Source organism: Syngnathus scovelli, chromosome 7 (assembly GCF_024217435.2).
Source record: "Syngnathus scovelli strain Florida chromosome 7, RoL_Ssco_1.2, whole genome shotgun sequence".
Classification (NCBI taxonomy): domain Eukaryota; kingdom Metazoa; phylum Chordata; class Actinopteri; order Syngnathiformes; family Syngnathidae; genus Syngnathus; species Syngnathus scovelli.
Window position 1 is genome coordinate 3,824,921 of NC_090853.1, and position 27,601 is coordinate 3,852,521.

Below are 27,601 nucleotides of genomic sequence, written 5' to 3' on the forward strand. Positions count from 1 at the left end.
CGCCAAGGATTCTTATTTTTGGAAAATGCCATAGATGTGTAAACATGCATATTATTTAATTTCACAAATGGTAATTATATTTACAAAAGTAAAATATTTTATTCAAAGTTTGAAGTTGTAACTGCTGTAGAATGCACTTATTTTTTTGGCCACTGAAAAACATCCAATTTAACGTTGACTATTATTTTTGTATCTAACGACTATTGTGTCAAAATGTTGACACTACTAAAATCAGAACTCCATCAATGTCAATCTGTGCGAAAAGACGACACAAGAAAGTGGAAGTTGTGACTTTATTGACACGTGTTGTCCCCTTTACCACAAAACTGTTTGTTAACGCCACTCTCTGATGACTAATAATAATATTACAAATGAAATACAGCATACTTTAGCCATGTGTGTGTTGTCTTGCCACACAATCAAACAGGCAGTCATATAGTTACAAGACCGAAGCTGTTTTTTTTTTTTTTTTTCTCGGGGGTGCATAGTGAGACGTACAGAGCTACGGTACTGTCACAAGAAGAAGAACAAACAAATAGAAAAAGAAATGTAAAATAGATATATATATATATTTCTATGTAGAACATCATTTTATGTATCAGAACAATGCACACCAGCACAGAAAAAAGTCCTCTGGAAAGAAAAAGCCATGATTGTAACAGCAACTATACAAAGAGAGCAGAGGGGGAAAAGGAGGCTTAGTTTAGTTTTCAGGGTATTTGAAGCTTTGATTATTGAGTTGTCGTAGATCTCTGTTTATGTACATCATTTGTCCATGCTGTGTTTTAATGGGGAGGAACCATATTTGTAAAATGGGAAGCTTGAGTAGGAAAAGTTTGAAAAAAGCCTGGAAAATAAAATTTAAATCCCCATGCAAAAAGCGAAATGATTGAAAATGAGATGTGGCTCAAAGTAACCGAATTTGGCTTCTGATGAGGTTAATCCCTATCACAATCTAAAATGGAACATTTCATTTTACATTCAATCTCGGAAAGAACGGCAGGAAACCCTGCTAAAACGTTTTTCCGCTCACTGCATTAAAAATTTTAAATGATTAAAGTTGAAAATGTTTAAGAGCTTCCCCAACATTAGTAGCTTGCAAATACAGCTCTGGAAAAAGTTGAGACTACCGCCACAAAAAAAAAAAAAAAAAGATACGAAGGCTCTCTCTAGTGGTAAGCAAAAGAATAACTGCACGAGTATAGTTCAGTAGTCTTTATTTTTTTCCCCTCAAAGTACGATATATTTGCATTAAAATTTTAAGAATGTATTTAGTTGATTTTTAATTGAATTATTGAATTCATACCAACAATTTTTCAGCGGTTTATTTCTTTTTCCCAGAGCTGCAAATATATCTTTGTATTATATAATCCATCCATTTTTTTATAGTGTTTGTCTTTGGGCCTGTCAGCCAATGGCAAGATATATATTGCCATCTTATAATATCTATATCTGTAAATAAATGTCTCCCCCCCCCCCCCTCGCCCTCCCCCCTAATCCGTTGTTTCAGGATACATTTGAATCAGTACAAATAACCTTCATTTACAATTAAGCTATCAAGGAGAAAAATACAGAGAAAACGGCGGTGTTGGCATAAAAAACTGCTTTTGAATCACGTCTAAAAAAAAAATAAAAATCGGCAGAAATGTTATACATCTTTGATCCAACCTAGTGGAAACGGCAAGAGAAAGAACTCCTTGTAATCAACAATGCAAAAAAGAAGAAGAAGGAGAAGAAGTGTTGTTTTGGATATTTGCAAATGAGTGGAACAACAGCATTGTTATGGTCATTATCTCATCATGGAATTCTTGGTCAGTAGTATGCGCTGCCACGGCGCCCCCTGTCGGCTCAGATCTGCATCTGCTCCAGATATTTGTAGGTGGGGTTCTCGTAGCCATGGTTCTGCATCTTGTTCAGGTGGCGTTCCTCCGGCGTCAACATCGGGTCCACCTTTAAATGTGGAGAATTGAGTTCCTCTTTAAATTCCGCAATTCATTTGTGTAAGCACAAAGGGCAACCATTTTGGAGACACGATGGCTCACCTCCACGATGCCGTGGCTGATGGTGCCGTATTGCCTCTTCCGCAGCAGCACCAGGCTGATTACGATCACCGTCGCTATGGCGACCGCGATCACCAGCAGCCCGATCAGAACGCTGCTGCTGAAGCTGAAGTCCTCGCCCAGGGGCCTGTAGGTCTCCTGGTGGGAGGGGGCGGGAAATCAAGTTAATGCGTCTTGACATAAAAATAGTGCGCTTGGACTAAATGTTTGGACACGATGCAGGTGAATTGTGTGTTTTTGTGTCCGTGCGTCCAACTACACAACTACAAGTCTCTCGTTCCAGTCATCATCCGACACATATGATGTCATCATATGTGGCGTCACATGGCCCAACGGCATAACACGCATGCACACATGCTCAAACCAGCACGACGCCTGAAGAAAATAATAATAATTTCACGAAATATATAAGAAGGGGTGGGAATTTAAATTCTGGGCTTATTACGTGTACACCGGATTTCGACTACAGTGGAAGCTCTCAAGTCAAATGGGAGCAATCAGTCGATTAAATCGAAGCCCAACGGGGGCCTGTAGGGGGCGCCGCCATACTCACCAGCTCATCATCATGCATAACGCGGATTCTCTCTGCACTGTAAACAACTTCTTTAACATCCAGAGACTCATCAATCACCTGTCAACACAGACAGGGCAGCCCAGGTTACTGCGTGTGTGTGTGTGTGCGTGTGTGTGAGACAGGTGGAGAGATTATCAGTGCGGGGGCGATGTTGCTGTCTTGGGCAAGCTGGAAGGAGAAGAGTGTGTGCGTGTGTGTTAAAAACACTCCTGGGTAGGCGCACACGCACATTTTTTCACGACTGAGCACACAAACCTTCGGAGGAGGCGCCGCCTGTGCCAGGATGTTGATGTTCTCTGTCTTTAGTACAAACATTGCCACAAAGACAGACACACACACATGCGACGCAAACACGCCAACTGCTTGTAGATTAGCGGTCAAACTTTTTGGCAAAGCCCAGTTTGAGGCTTGTTATCATGCGACACACACGCATGCAACAGCCAAGCACATGGAGACGGGTCGCATGCACACGAACAAAGGCTCGAGCCGATTGTCGGCAGGACCCGCACGCTGCCGGTTTGCTGTAACTATGGCAACAGAGTTCATTTTGGAGTTGTGTGGAAGCTATGTGTGTGTGTTGTCTTCAAATATCAAAGTGACGTTAGGATGTGAGTTAAGTATTGCTGAAAAATGCTCATTAACAACAAATAACGGTTCTCGCCCATCCCTACTATGTTTGGCATCAAAATGGCCGCTTCTAAATGTGTATGTTTGTACGTGTGTGCGTGCTAAGTCAGATAAAAAAATAAAATAAAATGTTCTTACCACGTTGGGTCCCATCTTGGTCTTGCTGTTGATCAGTCTCTCCTCAGCGCCGATCAGCCCGTCCAGGCCGGACACGGCAGAGCCTACGAGGGCGAGAGAGCCGACTCAGCGCACATCGATAAAAGCGCGACTCCAAATCATCACGCGCATGCTTGGCTTGTCTCCGCAGCGTACGGAGGAAGATGACAATTAAGCTCTTTCTTGGGTGTAGCACAATGCGAGTGTTGTGTTGACATTTAGCGCAAAGCCGAACAATACTGCATTCAGACGATACTCGTCGACAAATGATTGGCTCATTTTAGAATGATTCCAGAAACAAAAACAATAAAAAATTACACCTATTATTAATGTAACCTTTTTAGATTACCACAAATTGGATGACTGAGAGCTATGCTATGATGCTAACTGTTAGCATGCTAGCATTTGAGCAATTATCATCTGACAGGAAAACACTGAAAACGTTTTCTCCGTTCAGGTTCTTGAAATTGATATGATTGCCACTGTCGAGAACACACCGTAAGTTGCAGCATAAAAGCAACTTTGAGAAACATAATGGAAGAAAATGTGGAAATAAGGAGGGAGAGAAGTTGCCACGATTGGCACCAACCTTTCTTGAAAGCTCGTGGCGGGTCGGACAGGTCGCCTTGTTGTTAACAAGAGACAGAAAATAAAGAATAATGAAGAGGGAAAGGAAGAAAAAGTTGAGTGAGCAAAGAAAAGGCAAGAAAAAGAGATGAAAAAATCTCTATTGTTGGCTACTGACTTTAAAGTCATAATTTTAAAAATAGGCATCTTTTTGATTCCTATGGCTTTTAATGGTAGTAATGTTTAATTGGCATTAGGATTACGAGGGTGACAATAAAGTCATGCTCACCTTCTGGTTCCGGGCGGGAACCTAAAGACGTGACCTGGATGGGCCGGTAGGGTTTCCCCTCGGACGCGACGGGCACCTCGGCGCTCTCCTCCGACGACACGGTGACATCAGGCTGTGACTCGGAGATGGACGACAGGAACTGATCCATGTCGGCTTTCTGCTCCTGGAGCAGCTCATCTGGCAAAAAATAAATAAAAATAAATGGAAAGGCTCTAGACAACCCCAATCATGACATGTTTTTGTTTTTTTTGCTATATGTAGCTACAATTTTGAAGCCACAAATTAATTATTATGGCCACAATGACATTTTTTGTTCCCAATTCGTGTTTGGAGATGTTTATTTCCACCATCATTAGTGTGAGCAAAACGTTCACAGAACTCAAAGCACCTGCTCACCATTTTCCGCTAACTAGCAATTAGCATTTGTCTGTGTGTTTTTTCCAAGGGAGTCTCCCAGCAGGAAAGCGGCTCAAACGTGACCCAGTTCTGTCAGCGCATTCGCTCGGCTTTCATCTCCGTGCCGACACGCCGCGACTTTCATCGACGCGTCCGCGCTCAATCTTTCGCAGCGCTCAGAAACAACAACACGTTTAACCGTTGACCTCGACCGCTTCATTATTTAATCAATAGTTTTTCTTTTTTGCCTCGCTAACAGTTTTTGTTGTGGGCCATATTACTTGTTTGAACACAAAAGGTGGAGCAACACATGTAGACAAATAACTCACTGGCGTTGCAGTGGTAGAAGAAATTCCGTGATGATACCGGTCCCTTCAAAAGAACTCACCGATTTCATCCTGGATCTCCTCGGCCACGTAGGGGACCTTGTAGAGTAGGGACAGACTCTGGTTCATCCTCTCCTCGATCACATGGAGGTGAGTCATCACCTGACAAATAAGGAGACAGGAAGTCAACTATGACACACATGTTGTGACAGTGAGTCTGATAATGCAAATTAGCGCCACGTCTAAATCACACACAACATCCTTTATCCCGTCAGTCTTAATATGAATCATGCACACACACGCGCGAAACATTCGAAGGTGCATGCAAGCCAACAGGTGGCGATAATGTGCCAATTCTTTCCATTGTGTGGCCTGGTCTTCACTCCCTATTCTGTACACAAGCCCAGCAAGTCTAAACCTGATCGTGGCCTCCTCACTTCACCCCCACTCCAAGGTGTTGCGTGGAAATCAAAATGCCGGCAATATTGTTGGCTATCTTCTTCGCAATGATTTGTCACAAGTGAGTCAGCAGTTTCAAGGTACTGCTTGTTTTACAGACACGTGTCTCCACTTGAATTCACACTTATGTAATCAAGTTTTTGCCAAGGCGCATATTTTACCGACATGGCACGCCACCTGAAATTATGATTAAAAAAGTGTCTGTTTACTGTGTGTATGTTTATCTATCCATCTGTCGCTCAACAACACCCACCCACCTGCGACTTCATCTGAGCTGCCTTCTCGGGGTCGACGGCCAGGACGTGCTGGTAGTGACGGATGGTGTGCTGGCGGTCCTTGTTCTCGGCGCGCACGTAGCGGCGCAGCGCCTGCAGGATGCGGTGCGGCTGCGGGTCGCAAACACCGGTTAGCTGCTGACGTCACAAGGTGGCTGCGACTTGGGGGTCTGCACATAAACCCTCACCCTGGGTGGGTCCGCCTGCAGGGCCGCCAGGTAGTTCTCCAGGGCCAGACGGCGCCGGTCGTTCAGCATGGCCTCCACTCGGGCTAGGTGGGTTTCCACTAGCTGCTGCTTCTCGCTGGCGGCTTCCTCCTCCAGCGACTCCACCATAGCCTGGAAGTGCTGGGCAAAAAATAGAACGTTGTCTACGGGTGGTTGTTGGGCGGGGCACATTTTTGGACTCAAGGGCCACCTGATAAAAAATAGTTAAAAAACTGATTAACCTGGACCAAAGTTTGTCTCTCGGCCTTGGGCAGATTCTTGGCCTGGCGGTCGGCCTCCTCCCACTCCTTCCTCACCCTCTCCATGCGGTTGCGGTGCCTGATCTCCAGCTGCTCCTTGGCCCTCTGGAAGCGACTGTGCTCCTTGTCGTCCGCCGGCGTCTCAAAGTAGATGTCTACGTCGTCGGCGGGCTGAGGCGTTGGGGGCGTGGCTGCTCCAACCAAACAACCAGCAAATCAGTTTTGAAAAAAAAAACATGTGGAATATATACTATACTTGATATAGCGCTTTAAAAAAAATAAATAAATAAATACTCTGAATTATTTTGATTGATTCTGAAATGACCATGAGTAAGAAGAATATTAATTCACGGCTCACCGAGTCGCTTGCAGACGGCCATGCAGTATTCCTCTGAGTCAAAGTTGTTGCGATTTCCGGCGCAGCCTCCGTAGATGAAGCGCACGCATTTCCTCTGGCTCAGGTCAAAGTGCCAGCGGGGCATGGAGGCCCTGCAGGGGCCCGTGTCCGCCTCCAGGGTGCACACGGCTGAGGGGCGGTTACATTTTGTATTGGGGTCGCAATTGAATCAAGTGTCTGCACACACTAATTGCCATTGGGAGAATAGAAAAATAAATAAAAAATACAAACCTTTGACTTCTTGCAGAGTCTTGTCTTGGTCCTCGCGGCTGTCCGACATTCTGCTGCTGTCTCGCTTATCGTCCTCCTCCTTATCAGCCTCCTCATCTTCATACACATAGTGGTAATCCTCCTCTTCTTCCTCGTCCTCATCCTCCTCATCCAGCGGTTCCTCTTTCTGCGTGGGTTGCTCGTTGGACAGGGACTCGCTGCGATACGGACACAAGATATTTTTGTGGTGACAATTGTTTAGAGTAAAAGAAGAGGGTCGATAAGCAAAGAAGAAGAAAACAAAATGTTCACATAGACTGACACATTTTGGAAACACAGAACTCAAAGAACCTGTCCTCGCGGAGGGTGTCGTCCTCTTCATCCAACTCGGCCTCGTCGATCTCCTCATCCTCCATGTCTTCTTCCTCCTCTTGGGTGGAGTCGGCCGACTCCTCGGCACGGGAGGCCGGGCAGCAAACGAACTCGGTGCCGTGGAACTTGTCGGTGCCGCACGGGAGCAGCATGCCGTAGCTGTGCAGCACCGTCTTGCTGGTTGAGCACGCCTGAGGAGCGCGATGGGAACCATTCACTTCAGATTGCGCAATCAAACCCAAAGGCGACAACAAGTCACGTGTTTTCCGTCTTACCTCCTTGGCCACGCCGTGCCACTGCTGGTGGCTGGCGCACAGGTCCATACGCTCCTTATGGAAGAACTTGCACTTCTCTGGAACCAACAGCACGTCGCTCACAAACTCGCCCACTGCAACGTCACAGAGGAAACATCTCGTTAGCGCCGCCGATGTCGCATTGTATTGATTTTCCCCTTCTTGAATGGTCAGCGTGACTTTTAAATGCGTTGTGAGTGTACCTAATATAAAGGCCTGTGAGTAAGCAAGCAAGTATGCCGCCAAGCAGGGCCATTATGAAGAAAATAATGGACAACAGTTGGAAAGAAGTGGGAATAGAAAGGCTTCTGTTGATGGGAGTGAGGACGCCCCCCCCTCCCGGAAAAAAAAAAAAAAAAAGGGGTCTGGGAGGTTTCGTAACCAGGGAGGCAGCGCTCTGATAACAGCTCGTTTGGTGGTTTGTCCGGCATGGAAGGGGCTGTTTTGGAAAATGAGAGGGTAGGATGGAAGGAGAGCTGCAAATAGCAGAGCACTCTGCAGCTGCTGCTGCCCCCCCCCTCCGGCGCTTCAGGTCCGACTCGCTGGCTTCTAAAAAGTACAACTGCGTGCAGAGACAGACGAACGGGCGCTTCCAGTTTGAGGCAATTAAATCGGCGCCTGTCATGCGCGCCGCTCGACGGGCCGCTCACTGTTCTCTCCGGTGCTTACAAGAGCGAGGCTCTGAATCACCGCGCCGAATCACGCGGCGGATTAGCGTCCGTGACGACAAACGGCGGCGCCGTTGAGGCTTTTGAAATCGAAATCAAAGTCGACAGCCGAATCTGAAGCTTGACTCATTTTGTTGGCTAAATTGCAACCTGTTAGCTTATAACGTTAACTTGAAAAGTCATTTCATTGGTTGAACAACGTTTATTGATGTCGTTTGCTGCAATGCATCATCATTGAATAAAAAAAAAAAAAATCACAACTGAAATGATCTTCTCCAAGGCCACTATGTATTATTTTTTAATATTTATTTTTATATTTATATATAAATAAATATATATAATGTATATAATTATATATATTTAATTAATTTTTTATATGTGTTATTTTTATTATGTATTATTTTCAATGTATTATTTTTAAACACACACAAGCAATAAAAGCCACACAACTCGTCTCCAGCTCTGCTTTGGCTCTTTATCTGTCATCGAGTGGAAAAATTCAGCTTGAAATTGTCTTCATTTGTATTCTAGGCTCGGCCTCTCTCCAGCCGCGATGTTTGCCGTGTGAACATTAAAAAAAAAAATAAAAAAATCTCACTAGCCCTTGCCTACTGCCAAGAATGCTCATGAATTGTCGCCCATTTCACAGTCCGGCGCAAACGCTAATGGATTTTTTCAATCGCCGACAGCGAGCCAGCGGCACGACTCAATCAGCAAAAAAGGCTTCCGGAAAAGTGGCGGAAAGCTGGTGCAACGCAGATGATTTGATGTCCCCCCTCCTCCGCCAAACTCACTTTTGTTTGCGATTCTCGCCAGTCAGGCGTGTGTTGTCTTGCTCCAAATTGCACACACAAACGAGGACAGTCATGTGACATCGCATTCACTCTTCTCAGCGCTTTCACTGGTTGCACATTTTGTTATGTTATCATCAAAGTTCCAAAACAAAAGTAATCAATTACTATCGAACTATTATAAGATTTTTTTTTTCTTTTTACAGAAAAAGTAGTGTTAGTTAAAATATGACAAAATATTTTTTTCTTTACTATTTGAGTTTTTTGGGAAAAAAAATATCTAAAAACAAAGAAAACCCATTTAATCTAAAATACAATTCTTTTCGTTTCTCAAACTGCATGGCGACCGACTGAATCAGAAACGTTTGCGTGCGACATATCAGGCTGCCCCAGTGCCAAAGGTTGCCCACCCTTGCAAAAGTCAAACGGCGCCAGGCCAAGATGCAGCAGACCTCCTGGGCGCTGCCCCCTGCAGGACTTTACGATCTTTGCCTGAGCCGGAGGGGGGAGAAAAAAAATCCGATTGTGCTTTATTGCTTAACAAGCCTCCTCGGCAATAATAAATAACGAGCGTAGCCCCCGGAGGCCTCCACCGTGACGGATGGAAGTGGTCTGCAGCTCCGTCCGGGATAACATTAGTCACCTCACATCCAAGTTCAATATTGAGACTAAGCTCTCACACAGAAAGACAAAATAAGGACACTTGAAACGAGCTCTTAGCAACCACTCAGACGGCAACGTGATGATGACTTTGTTTCCGGTTACATTATTCCAGTCAAATTTTTTCTCAGGACAAAAAATCTTGTGTCATTTAATAACTAGTGTTGTAATATTACTAATAATTCTATTTTTTTTTTTATCTTGCATGGACTTACCGAGGCATTTGTAAGGCACCACGGTGTGGGCGTGCCCCTTGCACACCTTCTTCTCCTTCTTGCACCAGTTCTCGATGCGCAGCGGCTGGTTGGCCTCCACCACGTTGGTGATCTGGAGCTCTGGGTACATCTGCCAAAAAAAACAAAAAAAAACGCCAAGGGTTCATAAAAAATAAAAATAAAACACAGACGATCCTGTGAATGTTTTCATCAGCTTTTGCTTGGTGACTCACCTCCTGGCAGTAATGCAACACGCCCTCCTTGGTGCCCACGCAGCTCTTGGTCCCGGACGGATCCGGCTCCCAGCGGCCTGTTTGGATGTTGACGTGCATGTTGAGCTTGCCGCAGAACATGGCCACCTGTGGCTCGGCCACGGCGAACCCGGTGCCCGCGTTGGCTGCCAGCGCCTGCAAGATCAAGATAGGAAGCACAGTACAACAGTCATTGTTGTTACATAAACCTACTGCATTCTATGAGTTCACCACTAGAGGGCGATAAACTCCACACACTGTCCCTTGAATGCATTTGCTACATAGTTTGAATGTTTTTGCAATGGTTGTCTTATAAATCATCAGTTTCTTTATTATTTTAGGCAGATGTACCAAACACGCAGCTAGCTACTGTTGATAAGGGAGCGTTTTGTTTGGGCGAGGTTTTGGACTGGTGGGAGGAAACGCCTCACCGACGAGAACATTTCTTTCTTGCTCCTCAGACGGATCATTAACTCCTCCTGCGAGGTTAAATTAAGTAAACGCTGTGGCCACAAGATTCTTTTAGCAGTACACCGTGGTGGAGTGGTTAGCGTGCCTGTCTCACAGTTCTGAGGTTCTGGGTTTGAATCTCGACTCTGGCCCTCTTGTGTGGAGTTGGCATGTTCTTGAATATTCGAGATTCTAGCCATACCCCCCCACCTCGTGCTGATGACAAATGCAGACCAGTACAGAGTCGTAACAAAGCAAGTGCTGCGTAGTCAACATCAGAATGGCTGGCGTGCCCGACGAACACACACATTTGCTCTTCAGAGATGGCGACGGGCAATTTGGGGGACGAGCAGCAGAGGGGAAATCAAATGGAGAATCAAAGAAATAGCGGCAACGTCTGAGAGCGGGTAGCTCTTCGCTCTCATACCGAAAGTGACATTTTCATTTGAATTTATTGTGGCAGGGGAAGAAGTCAAGCAGTCAAGAGTGGCTGCATCATCGTCACGGTCGTCACGCATCATTGCGGGAGGATTAGCTCCGTTTCCAAGAGGCAAAATGAAGTTCAAAGCAAAAAATAAATAAAATTAAATATGAGTCAGGAACTCACGCTGAGGAAAACTAAATAAGACTTGCGTTCATTTTTTCTCCCGAAATGTCACCACACACCAAATTACACCTTTGCTTCTATTGTTTTTTTTTTTTTTTAAGATACAGAATAACATTCTCTCAGCCGTGCTTGCTCTTTACTTCCTGCCCACGTCCAAACAGCCATTCCACATGTGCATGAAACTATCCAATTTTAAATTAATGTCTATTACGTACAAATAACGCTGTCTGCAAGATGGCAGAACAATACAATCTTTTTCCACTAGGTGGCAGAAGACGCAATTACTACTGTCAACCTGCTGCCAGTCAAACAACTCAACTGTTGTGTTCAACTCTACATGCTCAAATTTGACAACACCGAGTGATTTTTTTTTAATTTTTTTTTGGGGGGGGGTGTAATACAAATACAAACACAATAGCAGGTGTCCATTACTAGGCGTAGCTGGCTCTTGGCACTAATTAACATTGTGGGACAAAACCAGGATTCAAAGGTCACGCTGAAGCTGAATTAACGTTTAATCAGTAACTGCGCTGTTATCGTGACACATGAAGATAGAATCTTAGCAAGCCATCCAAAACAAAAGCTGACTCGGGGATTTTTTTGTCCTTCAACATATTCCCCAAATAAATAAGTCCAGTTTTGCGTGAGTGTGACAGAAAAACAGCTGACCCATAAACACACAGCAATGCCCGCCGGGATCGTGATGATGTCACACACGGCACCCGCCCATCCCGGGAGGAAGTAAACAGGAAAGACGAACGGACGTATCTGGACTTTGTGGACTGCGTGTGAACTTTCCAAAATGTTGGGCCTGGTACCCCGCGCCTCCCGGACCGTCGCGGTTTAGGACTTTTCCCAGAATGCTTAGGGGCCATGTGACTGCAGAGAAATGCCTGGTATGGTGAAATCCGCCTAATCCTTCCCCGTGGTGACTAGACGCTTAAGTAAGATAGTCTGGTGTGAAACCACACACACACACTGACACACACAGACTCACTCACTCACTCACTCACTCACAGACTCACTCACTCACTGTATGCCGACAGATTCTGGCGCAACCTTTTGAACGTATCGTCAAATTCCGCAGAAGCTGTAAACAGGCCGACAGAATCCTGGCATGTACACACACACATGCACAGACACACACATACACAAAAACACACACATTAACACAGTGACATGATTCACGGGGACAGTGAAGCCGTGGGAAGGCCGAGACCTGAGACACTCCACAAACATCACTTGGACACCAGGATAGGGTGGAAGGACGCCATTCAATGACACTCACACCCACACCCACACACGCACACACAAGACAAGCCCTTCCTTCCCTGTGGCAAAGGGTGGACAGTAAGAACAGAGTCATAAAAGGAAGAAGAAAAAAAAAAAAGAGACGTCATGCTCTGAATCCGAAGGGCAAAGCCTCGCTGGAATGCAAATAAGCTTGTCCGTCCCACTGAAACTCTCTTTTGTCCTCACGGCCGCTGGACACTTTCCCTGCCAACGCAACAAAAAAGTGGGAATGACGTTTGGTCCCTAGCTACGCCGAAACATTCCTGAGCAAACTCAAGCTACAAAACAACTTGAATTTTTTTTTTATTTTTGTCTCTTTAATATTATGATTAAGATGTGATTCTTTTTTTCAAAGTACATTTCAAAATGCGACTAGGGCAAGGGAGGACTGTTAATTGGAGCAAAGCTCTTCTTTCCTCTGGCACGCCGCGGCGGGTCCCATTTGGGAAGGAGAAGTTCCGTCTGGACTATTTATAAGCTTCCACTGGGGTTTCATCTTCCCGCCCGCAGAGCCTCAACGCACAGTGGGATTTAGTATTTCCCTTAATACGGATATCGTCTAAATATTGTTCAAAGTATAAAGCGAAAGGAGAAATACGGTTTTCTTTGAAATGGCGCCAGGAGCGCCATGAAAAAAAAGCTGTTTGCATGTAAAATCAAACAGTGCAGCTCAGTTATATTGTTGCAGTTCTCAGTAATTTTCCCCACCAGTTCGCCAATCACCAGCTTGCGTATTAGTTATTACTACAACGGACTGACGGACTGTCAAAGTAATTTCCTCGGAAGCCATTTAAACATACAAAGTAAATTAACAAATTTTCTCTCGGGTCATCCAAAATGAATGAACAAACAAATGAGCTAGCTAGCTAGCTATGTAATTTTAACGTAATTGCTCAGTGTTTTTAGGAAATGTGTGTTTGTTAGATAGATCGATTTTTTTTCATTTGTGGAGTGGACCACCGCGTGCGATGCGGAGATAATGAAATTCCTAATTAGAGCCAGCTAAGGTTTTGCTAGGGCTACGCAGATGTTTGATAAGATAAATCGATCGGCAACAACTACTTCCCACAAAAAGCGAGATAATTACTTGTCACGACAGACACTTGGAGTCCCGTCATGATCGTTGGCTTAACGTCATGAGAATACTCTCCACCTGTGACTTCCCACGTGAGCCGTCCATCCCAGCTTAGCGTCCATGTGTCCTCCAGAGGATTACGCACCTGACATCACCAGATGTTTCGGGCTAAAATAGAGCTAGTACGCGTTAAGTCTCACATTTGTCGAACCGAAACGAACCGCAGAGCTCATTGTTCACGTTAGTTCCATATCCTTTGACGTCTTCGTGACGTTAAAGCTAAGCTAAATTGACAGGCTTTGTCCTGTCTTACTTTTTCATCTGCGTGGCGAGCGGCGGCCGCCGCCGCGAGGGATTGACCGGTCGATAAGCGTGGTGCTGTAACGCAGGCATTAGACTGATTAAATTAGCTGCGCGAGGCGGATGGGGCGACCAACGCCAAAGCGTCCGGTCGATGAAGGCCTGTTATGGACTTAAACGAGGTGACGGCGCTTGTCTCGAGATTGAAGCGAGGGCGGCTCGCTGCGTTTTGGGCAACAGTTAAATCCCCGCGTCTGTCCAGTGAGTTGCGCAAACTCAGCAGTTTAAAAAGAGCGGGATTAGCCGCAGGAGTGGGGGCCTCCATGAGGTCGGCCGGCTAATCTCCGGCGCTCAGGAGGAGGATTTGGGGAGGGATGAGAGGCGCTCGCCTCACTTTCTCCCGTCCTCTGAGCCAAAAGTAAATTCCAAACTGTTTTGTTATGATCCAAATTTTGCACGTTTACATTTCAAAGTCAGTTCGTTGTGAAAGAGAACAAATTGTACAATTATTACTGGAGCAAAATGAGCCAATTGCTTAACACGTAACAACGAGGTTGTCTTTTATTTCCTCGAAAATGCAGCTCTTGGTTTTAATTTGGCCTTTGTTGGTTGTTTGCGTGTCGATATTGCTGCGGTGAAAATTTCACTTCTCTCATAGGATGACTAAATTATTTATCTCTGCATGCAGCCTTACATCACTCCCGCTATTTTGCAAGACGCAAGCGTGGAACGGACGAAAACAACGTGAGAGATGCGAGCTTGTTAGCATGATCACGGAACCAACAGATAGATCATTAGACGGATCAATAAATAGATTGGCAAAATTGGCCCCATCCGACACATTTGCAGTCGGACAGAGAAGAGGAAAGGCTGCTCCGAGGGTGCTAAAATTAGCCACGGAAGATCAAATGACTTTTAATGGCTTCGTCGGACTATTTCACGTTTGGCGCCCGCGGCTAAAATTCATCTCGGTAATGGAATTCTGGTCCGAGCTTGATTGCTTTTTATCCCAGATCCGAAATACCAGACATGTATCATCTCGACGGGCCATAAAAAGCGCAAGCAGAGGAAGCGAGGAGATATCAGAAAAGAATCAATTGAAAGTGAATCGAAGCCGCTAAATGTTGACGACTCGGCTAATTGATATTTTATAAATGCGGCCGCGGGCTTTCAAGAAAATAAAATCCTGAGCTTGAAAAGATCAACCTGACACGCCTGCGTGAATAATACAAGATTGGATGACTCGATGATGCCTTGCGTAACCCAAGCGATGGTTAGTCACAAGTGATACAAAGTTGTGTCTGAGAATTACCGGTGTCAAATTAATTACAAAGCACTAAAGTAAGCAATGTGGGATTACCATGGCAACCGTGGCGACGCCATTCCTCTTTTTACGAGCCAGGGGAACCATCAACATGCCCGCCAACGCAGCTAAAAGCTTATTTGAAGTGCAATTCGACACGATGGGGGACGATTAAGACGGAGGGGGGGGGACGCCCGTGCATCTTTCTTGTATTTCCCGGGTTCCCCGTCAGGCATCCGAGCGACATTAAAGAAGAGCGCAGACGGACTGTCATTAACGCGTGCCAGATTACACACACAAATCTGACGCTTTTGTGTCTTCCTGTGTGGGATTGAATCCGTGGCGTGAGCGGTTTAGAAGATGATAAACACCCCCAACCGCCCCCACATGTCTCACACGGGGGGGGCGTTTGTCCTTGGCCACCTTCTCCTTGAGAAACGCTGTATCAGGCGGCGCCGGCCTAACGCAATCTCCAGAGGGGGGGGTGCGCATTTACGCCTCCCAGCAGACCACCTTCTGCCTCACATGGGGATCAAAATGGTGGTCGCGTGGACTGAAATAAAAAATGCTATTTGGAGAGAGCGAATCACGATATAGCCGTATCGGTTCGAAAGTAAGACAGCGTATCAGCAGTGACACTGATTGGACAGGAGATGTCAGGTAACAGTTTAGTACAGTCCGTTTTTTTAGGAAGTCACATGACGTCCTCATCACTGATTAAGCAAGGAACGTGTTTTCACATTTCCTCCTTTCCTATTCCTGCCGCCTTCTCTTTTATTGCTGCTTCCATCTTTCACATTCTCACATCCTGCTTCATTCTTTCTACCCCCCCCTCCACCTCCTCGCCCGATTCTGCTCCCCATCTCCAGCTCCAAGTCTCCCTTTTGTTCCTCCAACCAGCATATTCTCCATATTTCCGTTTCCCCTTGCGTCTACTTGTGACATCACCGCTTCCAACAGTATCAATGGCCTTTCACCTGATTTACCCCCCTTGCATCTTCTCATATTGCCGTGTCAGGTTCACTAGGTGGACACTTTCATTCCACATTCTTCTTTTCCTGTCACCTTCTTGAAAGCTAACATGAGCGCCATCCAAGCTAGGGAGGGCGAGCTAATCAGTGCGGCGGACCCGCAGGGGACGGATGTCCTCACGAGCGGACAGGCGGGGACTATTTGAGGACAGATGGACCTGAGGCGGGCTTGACAAGAGCTCTATCACTTACTTGATGTTTTATTAATGGAGTAAAAGCGTGCGCACACACACGGAAGGGTGAGCGGGTTTAAACCGCCGGCGTTGCCTCGCGTCCCCCGACGGGGAAAGCATGAAATAATAAAGTCGGGGGGGAGGCGGTCCTGCTTCCAGCGACGTTATTGGTGGTGGGAGGGGGCAACGGGGGAGAGCGGGGGGGGAGGTTTTGTCTAGCGACTGGCTCCATGGCAGGAAGAGCGCTCGCTCGCAGCACAATATGAGCACAAAGCGCCGCATTCCTGCACGCCCGGCCACACAAAGAATATGGCTGCACAGCTGTTGCAAGGACACACAGGTGTGCTCGGCGGCCATCTTGTCCTACATATGACCAAAAAGAAAATCGGGTGCTTCATGTTTCAATGAGAAGCTCTTGTTTGGTATGGCCTCCAGATGTCCATTGGGTCATTTTATCAGAATCATTTTCCAAAGCTAATCAAAATTTCCCTGTTCAAGCTCTTATGATAATAAAATATGGTTTGTTGATCCATGTGTGCAGACCAGCAGTTGCGCTATGTTCTCCTAGCGGGTAATGAAACCCCAGCCGAGGGAGACAAAGGCAAGCGTAGTGAGAACAAGGCTCGCCTGATGAGCCTTTTGCCTCGAAATCCGCACGATGAGCTTTTATGAGCCTATCTGACGGCGGAGTCGCTGCGGGAAGACGAACGCCGGAAGGAAGGGAGGCGGGAGGCTCGCCGAGGAGGCTTTGAGGGAAGGAAGAATAATTCCTTCCCTGTTGTCGGTCACAGGCCATTGTTGCTAAAATGTATTCTTACAAAAATTTTGGGGGAAGGGTCTATTCGCACCCAAAACCTGATTTAAAAAAAAAAAAGGCAACATTTTCAGCCAATTGAACCGCTGAGTGCAACTTTCTCCTTCCTACTGGCACACTCGAGTGTTTTTTTTCTTCTTCTTTTCACTTAAGAGGATTCGCAACAATGAAAACAAGCTTTTACCTGCTAATCCACCAGCAAAGGGCAACGGGGGCGGCAGATGATTGACACGACAGAAGGCAGCCCGAGAACATGATTAGCAATCTAAAAAGCTCTTTGGAGGGAGGGTGAATTGATTTATCTGCCACCAAGACAGCTCACACAACAAAACAAAGCCTTGGGACGGTCCCAAAACAAAAGGACCTACGCAGGGTGCTGGTAGTATTCCACTTGGCTGTGCCCCCCGCCCCCACTCTTGCAAAAAATGCACTGATATAAACTTGACACAAAATGCTGACGGTCCCGTTTCAGTCCGTAATCATTTTTTATCACAATGTAGCAACAATTCTTTTTAGCAACTGTATCTCAAATCACATTTCCCCATTGAAATTAATGGAAATGCCATTTTTCTGTTCCAACTTCAAACCAAAAAAGTGTTTGTTTTTTTTTAAAAAAAAAGGAAATTAGCACTTTATAATTCCGTACAGAAATACTGTACATTATCTAGTAGTGTTTGCTTTGGTTTTAGATTTCATCTTGCATTTTTGCAGAGCAGGTGGGTAGCTGACGCACAACGATGGAGTTTGCACTCAGCCGAGTGCTCGAGCGGCGGCCGTGAACAACAAGAAGGCGAGCGGGGAATAAAACACGCCTGACACGAGAAGCGAGCGAGTCTCTCGGGAGCCCATAAATCAAAAGGTCAAGGCCGGCGCAGCGTGGCGTGGCAGCATCCGCCACGTGACATCTATGCATATTTTTAAAAGTTGTATCTGTTTAGTGCTGTAAATAAATTCCAAGCAGCAACATTCAGCATCCCCCTCCCAAAAAAAAATGCAAGTCATTCCACCATTTTAATCACGCTGACTGATCAGGAGGAGAAGCGCGTTTCCTCCATTAATCTCCCCCGAGGGGAGTCTGTCCTGTATTGACCGCCGCTTGGAGGCATCGATTTCGCTCGGCTCGGCATTTTTAGGCCTCAATGGGGGAGGGAGCCCGGCGGGTGGGCCGGCTGCCAAATGGCAAGAAACAGCTGGTCAGGTGGAGACGTCTGGGTTGTTGTCACACATGTGCGATCCAGAGCGAGGTGCGAAAATAGACTTCCAGGTGGGTGTGAAGATTAAGGGGGGGAGCAAGTTAGTTTTGTTTGGACAGGCGAAGGCGACAGACCACCAACCACACTGTTTCCCAACCTCACCCACCAGCTATCTTTCTGTCCTTTTTTTTTTTTTTTTTTTTAAATCCACAGCATAGTGTTAAATAAACTACATAGAAATTCTGCAACTGACAAATTTGCCACTTTGCCATCTCACTTATTGAGACGGTTTCTAACAACTGTGACCATCAGCTTACATAAAAAAAAAAAAAAATCAGTAGTGTTCTTGTCCTGGGCCAAAATCAATGAGGTTGCTGCTATGCCAGAACAAACAAACCTAAATTCGAGAAGAGGAGATGCCAGTGTCACCCCTGGCAGCTATTTCATGTCATATATATAACAAAAAATCTGGTTCTTGGCTAACATTATTTCTTCTGCGCAACGATAATGCCCACATTAAGGTCCTTTTTTCAAATTTAATGTACAGTAATCCCTGTTTATAGAGTGTGAGCGATAGAGGGCCCATAAAAGAAAACCTCCTACACATTGTAAAAAAATATTTAACTAACTGCAAATATAACCCAAAGAACATTAGCAGCAATAATGAAAAGAAAATGGTTGTACACCTAAAAAAAAAACAATTCCCGCATTCTGTAACACTGAACGTTACATCAACACACCCCCAAAATGACTTTTAACACAAAATCAGCAATACAGTCGAACCGCGCTATAACAAGGGGATGACCGCACAACACCTGGCAAAGCAGCATATAGCTACGGAAAGGGAGGGTGGTCAAAAAGGCTCCAAGTAGATTAGAAAACGTCCTCCTGTGTGTTAAAGATAGACTGTTAACAGGCAGCGCGGAGGGAGAGAGGTTACTGTGTGTTATCTGCGTGGTCCCCGAGGCCTGACAAAGCCACTCGTCTTTCATTTGATCTCTGCACCACGAACCTTCTCGAATGAAACTACCAGGTGGCGAGGGGGATATATCTCTTATTACTCACTGATGTCTGTCTGATATGACCTAATATATTGCTAATATAACAATCACAACAAAACCGACCAGACATGTTCCAGCGCCAATAAAAACACAGAACATTGTTGACATACTTATATAAGGTGGTATGTCGGGCCAAAACCACAAAAAAAAAATAAAAATAAAATAAACACGTCAACGTACCTCGATGTATCCGGCCAACGATGGCACCACGACGGCCAAAAGCAGAGCTGATATTACTGGGACGGAACCCATCTTCCACGGGCGGGAAATAACTCCTTCACCGAGCTCTCCGGCGTCAAGAAGACGCGCTTAAAACGTCCCAGGGAATGCAACGACGATATCTGCTCTTCGCCACACGACGAGCGGGAGCGAATCCTGCTTCTGCTTGTTTGGACGAGTGGAGGAAAAAAAAAAAACACGCAGGGAGGGCACCGAGTTACGGAGTGGCTCCGTCGTGGAAATGTGGGTAGAGATTATTGGGAAGGCTGCTCCGTGGATGGTGCCTCCTCCCTCATAGATGTCCTCCCTCCTCTCTCTCGCTTGGCTGGTCGACATCCACTCGTCTGGACGCAGCGCGCCTCTTGGGGGCATCCAAGGGGAACTGCAGGACAAACATGGCGAAGCCGAGTGATAGAGATATTTTTTAAAGAAAATGTAGAATTTGTCTTCGAACACCATATCTTATTTTCTCTCCATAAAAAAACAAAAAAAAAACAAAACTGGAATACTCCAGAATTAATCAAATTGCCTGTGAGTGAGCCGGATTCGGTGGGCTGGGCAGGCGCTTTTTTTTTTTCTTTACATTTTTAAAACTCTTTCGTGGTTTTTAATTGGAGCAAACGGAAGCTCGTTTAAGGTGTTGGTGGATTCTGGAAAGTAGAGAGTAGACGGTGGTTCAAAGTGGTCTACATTGAAATGAGCGGGATGGGTAGCGGGATGGGTAACAGTGCCACGTGATCCCAGTAGAGGGCGCCCTAGCACCATGGTTGAAGTTGGTAGTGGGCTTAACAAAACTTAGTGTGAATTCAGCACATTGAAATGAAATTTAAGCCTTGACTTACCTTCAAAGTCACACAAAAAAGGGGACCAAAAATTAAATTCAGTGAGCTTTATTTTGAACCAAACTTTCAATCTTTAAGCCTAATAGACATTTTTTGTGTTTTTCTTAACTCAACTTTGTAAAATTTGCCTCACTGAAAACTCTGCCAATTGAATTAGGACCAAATTTTCATGAAAATAAAAATAAAAAGAACTTAAAACTCTTGAGTTTTTCACTTGAACATTTTTTGGGCAAAAACAAAGCAGAATTCAAAATAAGGGAAACTTTTTTTTTTAACCCTTTCCATGAATTTTTAAACAGCCCCCCCTCCCGAAGTGTACTAATGCATCAGCAGCATCCTCCTGGACAGAAAGTGACGCCGAACCCAATTGGACACAAAAGGTGTGTGTAGTTTGCTTTAAATTTGTCACCACTATCAAGGAGGATTTGTGTGCATCAGGGCAGCAAGTGAGCCAATTCACCCTCCCCCCCCAAATTTAAAATGACCTTAAAGAATGAGACAATTGGGTTACGAAACAAATCCAATTGTAGAGTTGGGCAAGATGCTTTTGTCTCAGTCTCTAAGGTTCTCAACATGGCGGCCGCCGGCAGTAGGCAGCATCCCGTTACATCCGCTCGTCCTGTCGGACCGGTCCCGAAAACCAAACCAAGCTGGAGTACTGCCGACTGGCCGCCAGGCCGCAGACGGCTGCCGAGTGTCTGCAAAAATTTTGCCACCCCTGCTCGCTCGCAATTTGTTCAACTTGAATATTTTCTTTAGACACAATACCCTCCCTCCCACCCCGCCAAATAGCCGAATTGGATGATTGAACTCTTCAGGGGCCTACGTGATGCGAGCGGGCAGGGGAAGCCGCCGTTCTGAAACAATGAGGACTTGAAAGGAACATTTTCAACAGTCGCTCTTGGTCAAAACAGTTGTAGGAGCATCTCGCCACTTGGGGGAACCAAAATTTTCCATAAAGGCTCCGAGGAACTTTTATGCAAAATCAGGTTTTTGTGACTAAGTATAACCAAATCCCCACATAGAAAATAAAAAACAAAAGGGCAGAAATATAAGCCAGTAACTCAGTCCGAGTTTGCAGTCCAAGCCATGTCGTCATCCGTCGTAGCCATTCCCCTCAAGTCTTTTTTTTTTTGGGATTATAAGGAATCTTCGAGAGCAACATGTTCATGTTGGCGTGGCGGATCCAAAAAGCCGTCCATGTTATTGCCTGAACTCAACTCTGTGCGTTGTCAAGTGCCAACCTGTGTTGCTTTTCTTTTCTCCTCCGTGTCGTCGTGGCGAGAGTGAATTCCTGCTACATGTCATCCCAGGTAAGACGTGTCCGTCACTGATGCTTTTCCACACGACATTCTGCTTGAAATCAAAATTGGCCGCTGTTGTCTTCGTTGTATGTAACAGGTGAGATGGGGAAAAAAAAAAGAATGGGCAAAGCAAATCCGCAGCGAGTCGGACAATGCAGATGGTGGCGTCTAAACTGGCGAAAATTGCACGACTTCAATTTAAGTGCAATTTTCAATGACACTTAATGCCACGTCATGCACTAGGGTTTTTTTTTGATTCTCAATCATTCTGCCTTTTCTAAAATTATAAATAAAGTCACAGGCCAATAGGCAGTAAAACAGTCTCTCCAGTGCCAACAAGTATGCGTGTGTGTGTGTGGCAAGGGTTGGTATATTGTGTTGCAGCCAGACTTCTTGTCAACTGTCTTAAAACAATCTTAAAATTAAGGTATATACACAGGCTCACAGAGTTAAGTACGGCCATCCATAGGAAGGTGAGCAGGGTGGGGAACTGGGAAGAAAAAAAAAAAGAAAAAAATATCTCCACTTTTTGAGGAATCCTCATGACTCTCGCTGTTGATTGGCTGCACCATCATTTGAATTTTGCTCTGCTGCTGAAGACAGGAAAGTGTCGGGTTCTTCTTGAAGCAACTGAAGAAAAAAAAAAATCATGGACAGTCTGGCTTTCCTTCTCAGTTAACAAAAAAAAAAAAAAAAACCTCCAGCATATTTGTCCACTGGGGGCGCGGGGCTGTGTGGATCCATGTTTGTCCTGCAATGTGAAGCCAGACTGAAAGCGCAGCAGGACCCCGGACAGGCAGAAATGAAAAAGTGGTTATGCTCGATGACGACGAGGGTTATTACTTCACAACGAGTTGGACTGCTTCTTAAGGCACTTCATACAAAATGGGTCCAAAACAAGAACAGAAATGAAGGTGGGGCTTCTTTTTTTTTTGAGGGGCAGGGGGATTGCGGGGGGACTGGCTTCACGTTAGATCTGTGCGCCAGGTTTTCGCATCCACTCGGTCCCCGCAGGGGTGTCTTCAGTGCAGGCGGTGCAGCATTGAGCCCTGTGAAAAGGGAAGAGTTCTTCCAAAACGCAACTTTCACATTCCTGATGATTTAAGAAAAAGAAAAGAGAAAAAAAAAAAAAATCCAGGCTGGGGTGGTGGGGTCCAAAGGGGAATGGAGGATGGGCTCATCTGTGAATGACAAAAAGAAAAACAATATTAGCCAAAGGTGTACTTTGAATCTCAAGGGTACTACATACGACAAAGCTTCAAGTTCTTGGAAGTCAAACATCCCGAAAATGACTCACTGGCTCATGGCTTCACTTCTTCGCCGCTCTCGCTGTGGTACTCGGCCACATACAAGCTCTTGTCAATGATGCCCGGTATGGGCTTGATCTCCGTTCCCAGTTGCTCTTCGATGCCTTTCAGGTTGAAGCGATCGTCATACGTGATCAGGTTGATGGCCAGACCCAAGTGTCCGAAGCGGCCTAAAAACACGAGGAGGAGCGTTAACGCTTGTTTATTTTAGCTTGCATACAGTGAGCGAACGTTACAAGAGCGAGGTCTCACCAGATCTGCCAATGCGATGGAGGTACGTCTCTCCCAGCTTCGGGAAGTCGAAATTGATCACAACATTCACAGCTTGAATGTCTATTCCTCTTGTGAAGAGGTCTGGAAGAAAACAACAGACAATGAACATTCTTAACTCGAAAGCAAACATTTGCCCAGCAAAAGTGCTTTGTGTTAATAAAAAAAGTTGTGCGACAACTATGCTGCACACAACTAACTGATAATGTAGCAGGTGCGAGTCAAACATGCTTGACCTTAATCGCAATGTCAGCCGAGGGGAAAGAAATACTACTAGCACTCCTTATCTCCTGAGAAGAAAGCTGGAACGATCTGCCTTCAACTCGAGCTGCAAAATTGGATCTTGAACAATCCGAGAGGGTGCGTGACTCACCGGTGCAGACAAGATTTCGACACAGACCGTTCCGAAAGTCGTGGAACACGCGATTGCGATGTTCCTGGGGAGAAAGAAGAGTCCAGAGTTACTTTCACTGAGCAAGTGTGCATGAGGGAGGGAAGGAGAATTTGTCCCAACCTGTCTCATCTTGGCATGAATGTAGAAACACGAATAACCAAGCTGGGAGATCTTCTTGGCAAGGAGCTCAACTCTCTGAGAGGAGTTGCAGAAGATTATAGACTGGTTGATCTGGAGCTAGAAGACAAGTCACATACATGTCGTTAAGAGTCTATTTTTTTTTTTCTTCCTGAAAAGACCTAAAAGGTCTTACCCTGGAGAACAAAGTGTTGAGGCAATGCACTTTCTGCCTTTCGGTGACGTAAGCATAATACTGAGTCACACCCTTCAGCGTGAGCTCCTCCATGAGGTTGATCTCGTAGGGCTTCTGCAGGTGCGAGTTCTAGAACCCCAGTGAAAACCGGTTCGTAAGAGAGGCAGCATGGGTGGGGGCAAACGAGGCCTCCTTTGTCAATCATTAACAGCCACAAGAAAGACTGAACTACAACGTACCATGAACTTCTGCACACTGAGCGGGAACGTAGCAGAGTAAAGCAAAATCTGTCTCTGTTTGGAAAGGAAGCCCAGAATCTCTTCCATCATGACCACAAAGTCCTGAGACAGGAGTTTGTCAGCCTGGTGGGAAATGAGACGAAGAACAGAGTTGGTGAAGCAACAACAACGAGAATTGCGGCTTGACCGAATAACGAAGAGCACACCCCACCTCATCGAGAACAATCATCTGCACTTGACTGACTTTGGCCACTCCTTTCTTGATGAGGTCTAAAATCCTCCCTGGGGTTGCGATGACCACATGGACTGGGGAGGAGAACAAAAAAAACCGTTGAGCTCACACAAATACAATCACACGAGTCTCACCCGGCCGCCCAAAGCATTACCAGTTTCATCCAGTCTCATGATGTCATCGCGTAGGTTGGTTCCACCTGTGGTCGCCATCACCTTCACTCCTCCCATGTGTTTGCTGACCTGGATGCATATTTGGCTTACTTGCAGAGCCAGTTCTCTGGTGGGCACGATCACCAGCGCTGGGGAAGGAAATATTACAGTCACACTTTGCTTGTCGACAAAATATCTAAGATGCATCATTAGCTCTGGTACATTTGCACTCGAGGGCAAGTTTGATGTTAAGACGGGACGGCTCATTGGATTTAAAAGCAATGTAACTGACGAACTGATTGGCCACCACTGCAGCAGATTTCAAACATGCCCACCTTGTATGTAGTCCCTCTTCAGGTCGATGCGTTCAAGTAAGGGAATGAGGTAGGCTCCGCTCTTCCCTGTGCCGTTCTTGGCCCTGGCCAAGATATCCCTGCCTGACAACGCGATGGGAATGCTTTCCTCCTACGAGCAGCAGCAATTGATACTTTGGTGAGTTGCTCGCCATTGCGGCGTGAAGATATGTAACGTAAGTAGGAAATGCACCTGAATGGGTGATGGCTTTTCCCAGCCCATCTCAAAGATGCCCATAAGCAGTTCCCTCTTGAGGCAGTAATCTTCAAACTCGTTGCCCTTTGTCGCAGTCACATCCTGCGGGGGTCGCCAGTAAATGTGACCAATTAGAAGCTCATCAGGGGTTTTATAGATTAAAAAAATATATAAATAATAATACAAACCGAAGTTCTCATCCTCATGTCCTTTGGGGGTAACTTCAAATTTTTCTTCCAGTCATCTCCAGGCCTGCAAAAGTCCAAACGCTCATGAGAAACCATTTAATGAAAGCACTCATTTGTCATTTTTTTTTCCATTTCTCCGACACACAACTTACTTGATGACAGCGTTAGTCGTGGGGGCTGTCTGGGCATTGCCATTGTTGATTGTGCCTTTCATCTGGTTGAGTGGCTGGTGGGGGCCTCCTCCGCCTCCACCCGGTGCTCCGGCCGGCTTCACCGAGCCTCGGAGCTGCCCGTTCTGATTCGACAAGCCCAAGATAACCGGGTTCTCCGTCCTGGCAGTGCTCATGTTTCCTCTTTAGCTTTTCAGTCCAATAAAGATGAACCACAAGTGAGGAGTGAATCCACTCAGCTGGAAACACTCTCAATTGAAGGTAGTCCTACCCACTCGGGGCTGTGTTTACTGTACAATGCGTCCAAATATTTATTCCTGCCACTAGCTACACTATATTGCCGTTTCTGGGACATGAAGCGATAACTTCTTTTCAGTGTTTGTCAACAGATTACTCTTGGAATAAGGGGGCGCTTGAGCAGTTCAGTTTGAGTGAGGTTGGAGCTTGACAACAGTTGTCTGAAATCCAAACTCAAGTTGTCTGAAATCCAAACTCCAGAAGGGCTAAGATGGCTTTTCAAGCACAGGCCGACTTGTTCGAGCTGGTCATCTCAGGGAGGTCCAAGCCGCTGCGTCCTCTTCGTCGGATTTATATGAACCCTAAAAAACAAAAGTAGTTAGTCATACAGCATGTTAAAAAAAAAAAAAAATCAACTGCAGGACTAACCGCCCTCCTCCTAACCGCATTAGCTGCTAAAGATTAACGCGAAAGTCTCCCAAGAAATTTACACATAATCGGACTTAAAACCAATAGGCCTCAGACAATATCAAACGGTCCTGTAAAAGACATTAAATACGGTTTGGCTAATTAGTTGGAGGAGAGTTCGGACGGTATTGTCAAAACAAGCTTTTTAACATTCACTGACGAAGGAGCGAAACGAAATAAACTAGTGAAAATTCCACCTTGACAATCTTTATTTTTCTTATTCAAACTACCATAAAAAGGAGTTTGACCGACAAGAGTATCTGGGATAAACGCCACACAGTTAGCAGCTAGCGGCTAACGCAAATACCTCATAACGTTAACTCGGGAAAAATACACAAGGTCGCGTTCATTAAGACTTTAAAGATAAAAACTGAATAATTGTCAGGCAACACAAAATTGGCTTCGACAGAAAAAAAATGTTTAGCTGGAGTGAGTTCGGATAAAAACGATGACGTAGAGGTTGCTAGCACCAGAAAATTAGCTTGGCCGAGAAGTGGCCGGAAGACGAATTTTTTACATTCTTCTTTTTCTTTACTACTATCGACACTAACTCGACAATGCGTATTATAAAATGTTGGAAGAGAAAGCGAATCCACTTTTGTAGTTATTTTCTTTAAGTAACACTAACGTTCAACGTCACGGAGTGTTAGCTCGCCAACTAGCTAGTTAGCTAACGACGGCTAAATACGACGTAACTTGTCTCAAACAACGCGAAGCGGATGACTCAGGCTTACAACGGAGAATTCAGCACACACATAACGTCCGAGCTGAACCCATCGTTACCTCAGATAAGCGAAATAAATCGTCTTTTTGTGTTTTTCCTTTTTTAAGCGTTCTCAAATGGTAGCCGAGAGCACGAATGAGGCTTCTTCTCATCCGAGCCTGCAAGATGGCGTCCACTCGTATTTGAGCCCGCCTCCCACCGCCACGATCAGCTGATTTCATTTCTGATCTCAATGAAAATAATAATGAATGTCGTCGATAAGTATATTATCGTTAATAGTTTCTTCCCCTTTTTTAATAAGCGTAAATGTTCTGCACCGAATGTAGCCGTCGGGGTTGTTATTTACACTTTGACCTGAATCTGACGTCACCGCTGAGACGTCACTGAGCCAGGTTAACAAATACCGTATTACAATTGGTTTTAACCCTTAAACCTCTCACTTACACGTGATTATTAACCTTTCTAAACTGTTTCATTCAAGGTACCCCCATAAAAGTTGTATGGGTGTGCCTGTCAAAATGCACCTTCAATGGGTACCCTAACTCAGTGTTTCCCAATCTTTGTTAAACTTGAGCAAAGGCACGGTTTATATTAGAAAAATATACAGCACAAAACAAAAATGTCCAACTACGTGGATTCAG

The 27,601-nt window shown here is 45.5% G+C and overlaps 2 protein-coding genes across 5 annotated transcripts; both read right to left on the reverse strand.

Annotated features, from left to right (window-relative positions):
• Positions 1–279: 279 nt before the first annotated feature.
• On the reverse strand, positions 280–19,840 carry aplp2 (amyloid beta (A4) precursor-like protein 2). Of its 4 annotated transcripts, XM_049726840.2 has the most exons (17): positions 19,533–19,838; positions 10,035–10,208; positions 9,802–9,931; positions 7,450–7,562; positions 7,154–7,365; positions 6,824–7,020; positions 6,554–6,721; positions 6,178–6,386; positions 5,918–6,076; positions 5,712–5,840; positions 5,058–5,157; positions 4,274–4,450; positions 4,007–4,042; positions 3,400–3,482; positions 2,614–2,691; positions 2,043–2,198; positions 280–1,950 (listed from the first exon to the last, which is right to left on the reverse strand). In XM_049726840.2, the coding sequence occupies exons 1-17, from the start codon at positions 19,602–19,604 to the stop codon at positions 1,849–1,851; spliced, it is 2,295 nt and encodes a 764-aa protein (XP_049582797.1). In that variant the 5' UTR covers positions 19,605–19,838; the 3' UTR covers positions 280–1,848. The 4 variants fall into 4 exon arrangements, with proteins under 4 accessions (XP_049582797.1, XP_049582799.1, XP_049582798.1 ...); XM_049726842.2 differs by lacking the exon at positions 2,614–2,691 and having other exon boundaries at positions 19,533–19,840; XM_049726841.2 differs by lacking the exon at positions 4,007–4,042 and having other exon boundaries at positions 19,533–19,835.
• A 605-nt stretch (positions 19,841–20,445) lies between these two features.
• On the reverse strand, positions 20,446–27,178 carry ddx6 (DEAD (Asp-Glu-Ala-Asp) box helicase 6). Its single transcript, XM_049726133.2, has 14 exons — positions 27,020–27,178; positions 25,514–26,130; positions 25,362–25,425; positions 25,171–25,275; positions 24,960–25,089; positions 24,627–24,773; positions 24,452–24,546; positions 24,241–24,363; positions 24,002–24,130; positions 23,809–23,925; positions 23,668–23,731; positions 23,277–23,378; positions 23,015–23,194; positions 20,446–22,898 (listed from the first exon to the last, which is right to left on the reverse strand). Exons 2-13 carry the CDS (start codon positions 25,705–25,707, stop codon positions 23,019–23,021), a joined length of 1,446 nt encoding a protein of 481 aa, XP_049582090.1. The 5' UTR covers positions 25,708–26,130; positions 27,020–27,178; the 3' UTR covers positions 20,446–22,898; positions 23,015–23,018.
• Positions 27,179–27,601: the final 423 nt, after the last annotated feature.

Bases quoted from the DNA above. Each gene is read 5' to 3' on its own strand.
- aplp2 (XM_049726840.2), bottom strand. From the start codon at position 19,604: ATGGGTTCCGTCCCAGTAATATCAGCTCTGCTTTTGGCCGTCGTGGTG. The intron at 5,158-5,711 runs GTGGGTGGGTGT...CTTATTTGTCAG, and splicing joins CAGCTCAGATGAAGTCGCAG to GTGATGACTCACCTCCATGT. The intron at 4,043-4,273 runs GTGAGCATGACT...GTTAACAACAAG, and splicing joins TTCCCGCCCGGAACCAGAAG to GCGACCTGTCCGACCCGCCA.
- ddx6 (XM_049726133.2), bottom strand. From the start codon at position 25,707: ATGAGCACTGCCAGGACGGAGAACCCGGTTATCTTGGGCTTGTCGAAT. The intron at 24,774-24,959 runs GTGGGCATGTTT...TTCCTTCCCCAG, and splicing joins GAAGAGGGACTACATACAAG to CGCTGGTGATCGTGCCCACC. The intron at 23,926-24,001 runs GTAAGACCTTTT...CTTGTCTTCTAG, and splicing joins TCAACACTTTGTTCTCCAGG to CTCCAGATCAACCAGTCTAT.